Here is an 11681-nt window from a genome sequence, read left to right on the forward strand (position 1 = left end):
TTGTACTCTATGCTACTCTCTCTCCACCCCCACCTTCCCCTAGCTTATCTCTCCACGCTTCAGGCTCTCTGCCTTTATTCCTGATGAAGGGCTTTTGCCCGAAACGTCAATTTTGCTGAAGCTCCTCGATGCTGCCTGAACTGCTGTGCTCTTCCAGCACCATTGATCTAGGAAGGAGGTCAGACAGGAAGTTAGAAGGGTTAAAAGAAGCTATGAGATATCCTTGACTAGCAGGGTTAAGGAGAATCCCAAGGTATTTTGTACATATATTAGAGGCAAGAGGGTAGCTAGGGAAAACGTAGGCCCACTCCAGGATAAAGGTGTGGAGGCAGAGAAAATAGGTGAGATCCTTAAGGAGTACTTTACATCAGTATTCACTAGAGAGGGATATGAGGGATGTTGAGGTTAGGCAAGGTGTGTGAATACTCTCAGCCAGGTTAACATAATGAAGAAGGAAGTGTTGGGTGTCTTGAACTATATTAAGGTAGACAAGTCCCCAGGACCAGATGGGATCTATCTCGGGATATTGTGGGAGGCAAGGAAGAAAATAACTGGGGCATTAACAGATATCTTTGCATCCGGTTTGGCCTCAGGCGAGGTTCCAGAGGACTGGAGAATGGCCAGTGTTGTTCCTTTGCTTAAGGAGGGAACCAGAGATAATTCAGTCTGGCAAGACTGACATCAGTGGTCTGGCAGCTATTGAAGAGGATACGGAGAGATAGAATTTCTTCGCTTTGCAAGTGAATGGACTTGTTAGTGATAGGCACCATGAAGGCACACAACGTCTGTGTGCTGAAGTTGATATCTCACCAACTTGATTGAGATTTTGAGGAGGTGACAAGAATGATTGATGAGGGAAGGGTAGGGCATATTGCCTACATGGACTTTAGTAAGGCACTTGGTAAGATGCCTCCTGGCAGGCTGGTACAAAAAGTAGAATCTCATGTGATCCAGGGTGAGCTGGCTGTATGGATACAAAACTGACTTGATCATAGAAAATAGAGTAGTAGTGTTGGAAAGGTACTTTTCAGAATGGAGATCAATAGCTAGTGGTATACTACACTGATCAGTGCAGGGACTTTTGTTATTTTTAATATATATAAATGATCTGGCGGATAATCTGGGTGGTCTGATTACTGGATGGAACCCAAGGTGGCAGAGTTGTAGATGGTGAGGAGGTTTGTCAAAGGATACAGATAGATTGTAGATTTGGGTGGAGAGATAGCAGGAGTTTAATTCAAACAAATGCAAGGTGATGCATTTTGGAGACAAAAATTGACAGAACCCTTAGGAGCATTGACACATAGAAGGATCTGGGTGTACAGGTCCACAGATCCTTGGACATGGCAACATAGGTGGGTAAAGTGGAATAGAGCACATTTACCTTCATCAGGCGGGACATTGAACATAAAAGTTGACAAGTGATGTTACCAGTGATGTATAAAATTTTAGTTAGGCCACATTTGGGCTATTGGGTACAGTTCTGGTCACCACACCACCAGAGAATGTGTATGCTTTGGAGAGGGTGCAGAGAAAGTTTTACCAGGATGTTACCTGGTTTTAGTTTGGAGGAGAGGTTGGATGAACTCTGATTGATTTCACTGGAAAGACAGGGGCTGTGGGGCAACCTGCAAATTATTTAAAAATCACACAACACCAGGTTATAGTCTAACAGGTTTATTTGGAAGCACTAGTTTTAGAGCACTGCTCCTTCATCAGCTACCTGATGAAGGAGCAGCACTGTGAAAGCTAGTGCTTCCAAATAGACCTGTTGGACTATAACCTGGTGTTGTGTGATTTTTAACTTTGTCCACACCAGCTCCTCCACTTCATGGCTACAAAATTATGAGAAACATAGACAGGGTGGATAGCCAGAAGCTTTTTCACAGAGTGGAAAGAAAGCTACAAGAGGGGACAGGTTCAGGGTGAGAGGGGGCAAGTTTAGGGGAGAGGTGCAGAGAAAATGTTTCACAGAGTGTGGTGGATTCAGGGCCGCTGTGATTTCCTCCATCACCTCCCACAGCAACTTGGGATACAGCACATCTGGAACTGGGAATTTGTACACTTTTTAAAATCCACCACAACCGCCAATCCCTCCTCACTGCTTATGTCAATCTGCCCAAGAACTTCACTGTACATCTTTTCTAATTGTATACTTGCATCCTCCTTCTCCTGAGTAAAGGCAGATGTGAAGTACTCCTTGGCAGAGTGCAAAATGTCCCCCAGATTCATGCAACTATTGCCTCTTTAGTCCCTAATAGGCTCTACTCATTCCTTGGTTATTCTCTTAGCCTTGTATAATATCTTAGGATTCTCCCTAACTGTGCCCACCAGCATTTTCTCATGCCCTTTCTTTCTTTCCTAATTGCTTTCTTGCGCTTCCCCCTTGCTTCCTCCCATACTCCTCTAGGACCTCTATCGTTTTGCTCCCTTTGAATCTGTTATACGAACAGTCGGCTCTGATATAATGCATAGCTCCGTTGTCGTGCAATCTCATGTAATAAGAAAATCGTGCAATAGCCACACCATTTAAACTAATGGGGCCTGAATCACATTGTAGCCAATGCAGGTAAGGAAAGTTCACGTTTTTCAAATAACAGTCTAAATTCTTTAATCGCGTTAAGGTCAATTCGTTCTGAGGGAATGTGTTATAGCAGAACTAAATGTATTCCTTTTCCTTTTGCAGTTGCATTATTAATTTATGAAATTAATTGCTGAATATTCATAGACATTTATGGTTTTCTGGGCTTGTTACTCCTACAATTCGGCTTAATGGGAACATGTCAGCCCTACTTCCTCCTCCTCCATACCTTTTTTGAACACCTTCCACTTGAAATTTCTTTAGTAGCTGTTCCCAGTCTATTTTGGACAGATGAATATCCCCTAACCTTCATTATCAGTCTTCCATGTGGGACTTTGCCAAAGGCCTTGCTGAAATCGATATAAACCACATCAACTGCCCTACTCTAATCAAATCTGGTCATCTCTCAAAATTGCACTAGATTTGTTAAGCATGACCTCTCAAGCTAATTAAATCTGCCTGACCCCTATCCAAGTCTTTTTTTTTTGCAGATCATCTTTCTCCTTTTCCATAAGTGTTCTGGTCACTACAACCAAAATGCATCCCCACTGTCACCTCGAACACCTATCTGGCATTATTTTCCAAAATTAGGTCCAACACTGTAGACCCATAAAAAGCTATAGTTGACATAAAAAGCTATCCTGTATCCATTTCTGTAAATCTGCCCCTTTCGATCCTTTATACTGTGATTAACCCAATTAAAAATGTTATATAAAAATTGAAATTCCCCAATATAATTGATAAGTAATCAATTCACCTAAGGTGTGTAAGATTAATAATTACCCTATTATTATTCTTGCACAGTTAAGGTGAATTGATTACATATCTGCTCTTCAATTGCCTGAGGGTCTATAATGCATTCCAAACAGTGTGACTGTCACCATTTTATTCCTAAATTTTCCCCACAAAGCCTCATTTGATGACCCTTGCAACATATTACTTCTCCTAAATACAGCAATTAATTTCATAAATTAATAATGCAACTGCAAATTTTTTTTGCACCTTGTCCCTCCCTCAACTATGTCTCTGTGATGGCAACAACATAGCAGCTTCATGTGTCACATTAACTCCTCTGATTTACCACCTCACCTTACTCCCTTGAGACATCACATGGCTGAACTGACTCTGCTTTGTTTCCTTTTCTAAGTTATGCTGTGTCACTACTGAACTAATGCCCATGGTGAACTCATTTTACATCCTGCCAACAGCACTTGCAAACCTTTCCATAAGGATGTCAGTCCCACTCTGACTCAGGTATAGACAGTTCCAATGGTTACTGGTCCCACTTTTCCCAGAAACAGTCCCATTGATCTAGGAACCTAAATCCCTCCTTCCTGCACTAACTCCTGAGCCATTCATTTACTCTATTCTCCTATTTCTTGTTATGCTTGGCACCAACAGTAATTCTGAGATTACAACCTTTTGAGGTCCTGCTTCTTAATCAACTGCCTAGCTCCCTGAACTCTTGATGCAACACCTCATCCCTTGTTCTGCTTATTTAGTTGGTACCAATGGGTACCACAACCTCTGTCTTATCATCCTCCCCCTTCAGAGTAGTCTGGAGCCATTCAGTGGAATCCCTGACGAGGGAGACAGCACATCTTTCTGGAATCACATTTGTGGTCACCACTTATATTACACCTTCCACTGTAATCAATATTAAGAATGGATCTCCTCTTTAAGACTGGAAATGGGAATTTGGAAATTTTCCAAATTCTGTTTTTTTTAATTTGTTCATGGGATATAGGTGTCACTAACGAGGACAGCATTTATTGCCTTTCTCTAATTATCCATAAGTCATTTAAGACTCAACTAATCCTACTGTCTGGAATCACATGAGGGTCAAACAAGGTAACAATGGCAGATATCCTTCCTTAAAGAATATTAGTAAACCGAAAAGGCTTTCATAACAATTGATAGCAGTTAAATAGTTGTCATAGAGCTATCTTTTTATCCCAAGTTTTTATTGAAATCTAACTTCACCACCTGCCATGTTGGGATTTGATGCCAAGTCCCCAGAATATTAACCTGGGAGTTCTCAATTTTACTAATCCTATGGCATTACAACTATGCCAATGCCTCTGTCTTGGCAGTGCCTGCAGATTTTTATTAACATTTAAATTTAAAATTACCATAATATCGATCAGAGTATGAGAGGAGTGTGTAGGCAGCAATAGCATATTGCCACAGACACATATCTACCAGAGTGAGATAAGCTGAAATCAAACCTTCAAGATTGAAACAGAGATTCCAAATTTAGGTATTTTACCTCCACAAGTAAATAAAGTGGAGTAGAAACAAAGAAAACTGCAGATACTGGAATCCAAAGTAGACAAGCAGGAGACTGGACGAGTACAGCAAATCAGGCAGGTGGAGCAGTTGGCATTTCGGGTATAATCCTTCTTCAGGAATGGTGGGGGGAGCGGTTGTAGATGGGAAGAGGGATGGAGTGGTGAGATCGTGATAGGTGAATACAGATGGTAGGTACGACCTGGTTGGTTGATAGGAGGAATTAATCCGTTTGGTAGTTGGAAGGAGGGGTCAGTCGGAGGATTGGGAGAGAGGAGACGGTGCTGCAAAAGGGAGTTGTGGGATGGGTCAGTAGGTTATTTGAAATTGCAGAACTCAATGTTGAGTCCTCCTGGCTGCAAGCTGCCCAGATGGAAGATGAGGTGTTTTTCTTCCAATTTACTGTCTTATTCACTGTGGTAATAAAGGAGACTGAGGACGGACATGTTGAAGAGGGAGTGGGAAAGGGAACTGAAATGGGCAGTGACTGGGAGGTCAGGCTTGTCCTTTCTGGCCCAGCTGAGATGCACTGAGAAATGTGCCCTTAGTTTATGTTTGGTGTCACTGGTGTAGAGAAGGTCACATTGGGACCACTGGATACAGCAAACTAGGTTGGAGGAGAGGCAGGTGAACCTCTGTCTCACCTGGAGGGACTGCTTGAGGCCCTGGGTGGAGGTGAGGGAGGTGGTGTGCCATCATTTTATGCATCTTTTACAGTTGCAGGGGAAAACTGGGGTTTTGGGGGGAGTGTAGAGGGGGTTGGTGGCAAGGGTGGTGTGAACCAATGAGTGGCGAAGGGAAGGCAGGGGGAAGGATGGGGAGGGAAAGATGTTCTTGGTCGTGGGGTCTAGGTGGAGTTGCAGAAGTGTTTGAGGATGATACATTGAATGTGTAGACTGAGGGGTTGAAAGTGAGGATAATGGGGAACCTGTCTTTATTATGTTTGAATGGGGTGGAGTTTAGAGCAATGGAGTGGGGAATGGAAGAGGTATGCAGGAGTGGAGCAACCATATCAACTGGTTCCATATTTTCTTCTCTGGTACATCTATTGTCAGTTAAGAAGTAGGCCAGTGAGTCTGCTCTGCCATTCAGTGAGTTCTGAATGGCTGATCTGGTCATCCTCAACTCCACACTCCTATCTTTTCCACATAACCCTCAATTACCATATTGATTAAGAATCTATCTTATCCTTGAATGTACTTGATGACCCATCCTCAGTCTTCTACAGTGCCGAATTCCATAAATTCACTATCCTCAGAAGAAAATTCTTCCTCATCTAGGTCTTAAATGGGCAACCTTTCATTCTAATATTATGTCCTCTAGTCCTGGATTCTCCCATAAGGAGAAACAACTTTTCCACATTCACTAAGAATCTTGTTTCAATAAGGTCACCTTTCATTCTTATAAACCTCAATAAAGTACAAATCCAAAGTACTGAACATCCTTACATAATGGGGCGGCATGGTGGCTATGGGAGAAGCAAGGTGGCTCAGTGGTTAGCACTGCTGCCTCAGTGCCAGGGACCCGGGTTCGATTTCCACCTCAGACTGTGTGTGGAGTTTGCACGTTCTCCCAGTGTCTGCGTGGGTTTCCTCTAGGTGCTCCAGTTTCCTCCCACAATCCAAAAATGTGCAGGTTAGGTGAATTGGCCATTCTATTTAACCCTCAGTTAGGGGTAAATATAGGGTTTGGGTGGGTTACTCTTTGGAGGGTCGGTGTGGATATGTTGGGCTGAAGGTCCTGTTTCCATACAGCAGGAAATCATAAAAAAAACTTAAAGACAATGTGTCCATCAGCTAACTTCAATGCCAGTATAGCTTTCTTTAAAAAAAGTGTCACAAAGCACAGAAACAGATCCTACAGTCCAACTTGCTCATGTCAACCAGATCTCCCAAACTTAACTAGACCCATTTGCCTGCATTGACCTTGGTTATTTATCTTACCTGTGCCCGTCATGATTTTAAAAACCTCTATGAGGTCACCCCTCAGCCTATCCAGCCTCTCCTTATTAACTCAAACCCTCCAGTGATTATAACAAAACCTCCCCACCTTTATACTATATTCCCTTTGAAATAGAAACTGCATTCTATTTATTTTTCCTATTACCTGTGGAATGCTAGCCTTTTGTGATTTATTCATCCCAATAAATGTGCTCCAAGCTCATAACCATCTCCATTAATTGTTCATCACAACAGGTATCCTGTAATCTATGTATGGTTGCTATATCTCATTCTGATATAAATGCTATTTTGTTGGTTGGTCACTACAGACATGTCTGAGAATAATGGAGATTGTAATTACTTTCATTGCAGTATTTTAATATCTGAGTCTAACTTCAAAATTCACTTTCTTAGGGATGTCTAACACAGAGGTTGTAAATGCTATTGGACGTGGTTATCGCATGCCACGTCCTGAAGAATGCCCACAAGAGCTGTATGATGTCATGAAGGATTGTTGGAAAAGTAAAGCTGAAGATCGGCCAACCTTTGAATATCTCAAATCGCTTCTTGAAGACTTTTATACAGCCACAGAAGGTCAATACCAACAACAGCCATAGAACAATTTAAAATGAAAAGTCAATCAAATCAATAACTAGCACCAACTGTTAAATAGCATGAAGGTATATATGTATACATCAAATGTATTTTGTCACAATTTCATGTAAAGAAGTCACTAACTGATGCTTAATTACCTAGATAACTGGAACATTCAATTGTACCAAATAATCCACATCACCACAAGCATGTTGTAAAAGGTTATATGTTCAGTGTCTAAATTAATAAATCAAAAGTAGATAAAATAACCCAGCTATTTTCACTCACATAAAAATTAACTCAAATAGAATGGTAGTGGCAAATCATTTCCTAACTGGGGGTGTGGGAGCAGTCGAGGTAGGGGGAGTGGGAAGGTGGGAGGAGGTGGTGGTGGTGGTGGTGGTGGTGGTGGCGGCGGCGGCGTTGGCAGCAGAGGGTGTGGTGAGATAGACGTTCTTGTCCTGAATCACTACATAGTGTTTTTATCTCAATTTAATACTTTATGGATACAGTTATACTGTAGTGGTGTCTCAAAGCTGGCCTCGCTTGACAGTGATATACAATAATCAAACCTGCTTGAACACTGCTCAGTACAGCTGAGATAATTATTCATGTTAGTAGTTGCAAAAAACTACTTAATCCAAGCAATTCTGGTCAGTGGATCCATATATATGTACACGAATGGATTTTCTGCCCACTTAATAAATAAATACAGTTCAAGCAAAATACAACAATGGGACCATCATTTGAAAATTAAACTATTATTAGTGAGTTCACAACTATTTGTTAACTATCATTTTCACCATTTCACCTATACGGTTTGAGCATTTGGGGAGTTTCTTATGTAATAATTTTCATTGATATTAAATCTGACCAAAGTCAAATACAATTTTTATTTTACAAGACTAAGATTATATTCCACAGTGAATTAGTGGTTTGATCATAATTAGCAGACATGTGGAAAGTTTTGTAGACCAGTTGTTATTACTATATTCTTGATTTTTCTTTAGCTCTTGTAACATTTAATTTCTTTCAAAACAAATCTATTCAGTGATATTGCTTTTTACTGAATCCAGTGGTAGTACTTCAAAATGTAGTTCACTAAGATCCCAACTCAAAAGAGCAAATTTGAACCAAAACTCCACGAACCTGTTCCACATTCCAAAACAGGAAACATTATCGATGACACGGATCGTATTCAAACAAATCATGATTATTCAACTTTCAATTCACTGGGAGTTTCCAGAAGTAACTAACTTTGACAGATGATGTCCAAAGATGTGCAGGTTAGGTGAATTGGCCATGCTAAAATTCCCCATAGTGTTAGGTGCATTAGTCAGGGGTAAATGTAGGGGTGGGATGCTCTTCGGAGGGTCGGTGTGGACTTGTTGGGCCGAAGGGCCGTTTCCACACTGTAGGGAATCTAATCTAATCTAATCTAATCATGAAGAGGGGCATTTTCTGGTCAATGTGTGAATGATATTTTATTCCATATATTTTGTATAATAAAATTTGAGTAGCTGTTTTAATGGAACACTTAGCAGATGTGTATGCTACTTGTAAAATGTGCAATAATTTGCTTGATACTTTTCTGTTTTCCCATTGTGTGGGAAGAAATATACAGTAAGTTATGAATTTGTAACATGAACATTTTGAATAAAGGCAAGTATTTTACGAAAGTATTTACAATATTTTCTTTGCAAAGTACAATTTTCCAAGATTCTACTTTTTTTTTTGAAGACAAAGAATAAGGAGGCTCAAATCTAAAAATGAAGTTATTTGTTCGAAAAGCAGACCCCAATGAGTTGACCCAGTGACTGAAACGAAATTCTGACTGAAATGTTTAACAGACGATTCAGTGATAACGGTATCAGTCTACGACCAGCTTTTGTCATGACAATCGGACCAACTATTGACATAAAAAGGCAGAACTAATCAATGTACATAAATGTTTCAAACTACTTTGGTATGCAAGATTGATGTAACAGATCAGCTTTTAAACCTTTTTCATAGACTAAAGACAGTGAGCACACATTTTCTCGAGTGGATATTCCTGAATAAAGCAAAGCAAAACCCTTGTTCTTTTATGACATTTGTTTCGCCAAAACAAACTAATAGAGGAATCTCTCACCTGAAACAGCTGAACGTGGTTAAGTAGAGGTTCACGAATGATGTCCAGCACTTTTCATGACTCCTTAGATTGTAAAGCAGTCCTCGTATATATAAGAGTCATGGACAAACTTCAGACTTAGGCTGATGTATGGTATGAAAGTAACTTGCCACTTAATTGCTAGGCAAGGATTATCTCCAAAAGGGAGAACCCAACTATCTTCCTTGGACATACAGTGATATTACTATTACAATGGGCTTCCATTGATCACCGGGCGGCATGGTGGCACAGTGGTTAGCACTGCTGCCTCTCAGCGCTAGAGACCCAGGTTCAATTCCCGCCTCAGGCGACTGACTGTGTGGAGTTTGCACGTTCTCCCAGTGTCTGCGTGGGTTTCCTCCGGGTGCTCCGGTTTCCTCCCACAGTCCAAAGATGTGCAGGTCAGGTGAATTGGCCATGCTAAATTGCCCGTAGTGTTAGGTAAGGGGTAAATGTAGGGGTATGGGTGGGTTGCGCTTCGGCGGGTCAATGTGGACTTGTTGGGCTGAAGGGCCTGTTTCCACACTGTAATGTAATCTAATCTAATAAATTGAACTGCACTAGCCATTTAAATACTGTAGCTACAATAGCCAGTTAGAGAATTAGGAATTCTTAGGTGAATAACTCCTCTCCTGACTGGCCATTGATTGCCTGCCATCCACAAGCCAGGAGTTTGATAGAATACACTCTACCTGCCTGGAAGAGTATATCTCCAGCAACATTCAAACTTGGCATCATCCAGGCCAAAACAAATCACTTGCTGGATGCTCTAGAGATCACCTTGAACAGTCAGACACAGTGGCAGCAGTGTTTACCACATTTAAAATACTCTACACCAATTGATCAAGGCTCCTTTGACAGCATCCTCCAAACTTCTAACACCTAAAAAGGCAAGGGCAGCAGAAACCTAGGACACAACAACATGCAAGTTCCCCTCCAAGCCATACATCATCCTGACTTGGAACTGTGTTGCCATTCCTTCATTGCTGCTTGCTTAATATCCTGGAATATTCTCAGCACATTGTCTGATGCAGGTACTCCCACGCTGTGGTGTGATATGGTGGCTCAGTAGTCAGCACTGCTGCCTCACAGCACCAGGGACCCAGGTTTGATTCCAGCATTGAGTGATTGTCTGTGTGGAGTTTGCACTTTCTCCCCGTGTCTGCATGGGTTTGCTCTGGTTTTCTCCCACAATCCAAAGATGTGCAAGTTAGGTGAATTGGCCATGCTAAATTGTCCATAGTGTTCAAGGATGTGTAGGTTAGGTGCATTAGTCAGGGGTAAATGTGGAGTAATAGGGTAGGGGAATGGGACTGGGTCAGTTACTCTTTGGAAGGTCAGTATGGACTTGTTGGGCCAAATGGCTTGTTTCCACACTGTAGGAATTCTATCCTACTACAAGAGGAGAGTGGCAGAGTAAAGTTGGCTGGGTAGGTAAACCAGAGTCCCAGGTTAAAGCACTGAGGCTTAAAGCACTGAGCACTTATATCTCACCATAACTGCAGATGGAGTTTAAAAACTCAATTCCTAAATCAGATTTGAAATCTAGTCTTTGTTTCAGCCAATTGCTTTATTACAATTACTAACTTTTGATTGTCAGAAAATCACATCTGGTCCTTCCCCAAAGGATATCTATCATCTTTCCTTGGTCCAGCAGATTCCAGATCTGCAGCAATGTGGATGAGTGCACCTCAAAAGGCCTAGCAAGCCAGTCAAAAAGAATAATTAGTGATGAGCAATAAATGCCCACATCCGACAAAAGAATAATATAAGACATACTTTGTCTCTTGGTTCAGCAAAACATTAATCAGCCTCATTTTCAAAAATCTTGATGGCATCACCGCTCGCTATCTCATTAATCTTTGCTAGCTTCACAATCCTCTGCCATAACTATGCTTCCTAAATTCTGGTCTCTTAAGCATCTCCAGTTTAAATCTCATAGTCGCCAATTCTCCATCTGTTTAGACCCGAAGCCCTGGAATTCACTTCCTACACTTTGTCTCAAAGAAGGAAAGCAGAGAATCAGAATCTTCCTCCTTGAATAATTTTTTACTCATCTTCTTCCTTGATTAATTTTTTTGTTTGTCTGACTGACTGTGGCTTCTTATCATATTTTTCTAAGTTCTTT

At 41.2% G+C, this 11681-nt stretch overlaps 1 protein-coding gene across 2 annotated transcripts in view; it reads left to right on the forward strand.

Moving 5' to 3' along the window:
• Positions 1–7763, forward strand: part of lyn (LYN proto-oncogene, Src family tyrosine kinase) — a 125617-nt gene extending 117854 nt beyond the window's left edge. For both annotated transcript variants that reach the window (XM_043688377.1, XM_043688378.1), the window contains exon 14: positions 7225–7763. In XM_043688377.1, coding sequence (XP_043544312.1) covers positions 7225–7427 — 203 coding nt within the window. In that variant the 3' untranslated portion in view covers positions 7428–7763. The remainder of the gene's footprint in view (positions 1–7224) is intronic.
• Positions 7764–11681: the final 3918 nt, after the last annotated feature.

This window comes from Chiloscyllium plagiosum, chromosome 4 (assembly GCF_004010195.1).
Source record: "Chiloscyllium plagiosum isolate BGI_BamShark_2017 chromosome 4, ASM401019v2, whole genome shotgun sequence".
Lineage (NCBI taxonomy): Eukaryota > Metazoa > Chordata > Chondrichthyes > Orectolobiformes > Hemiscylliidae > Chiloscyllium > Chiloscyllium plagiosum.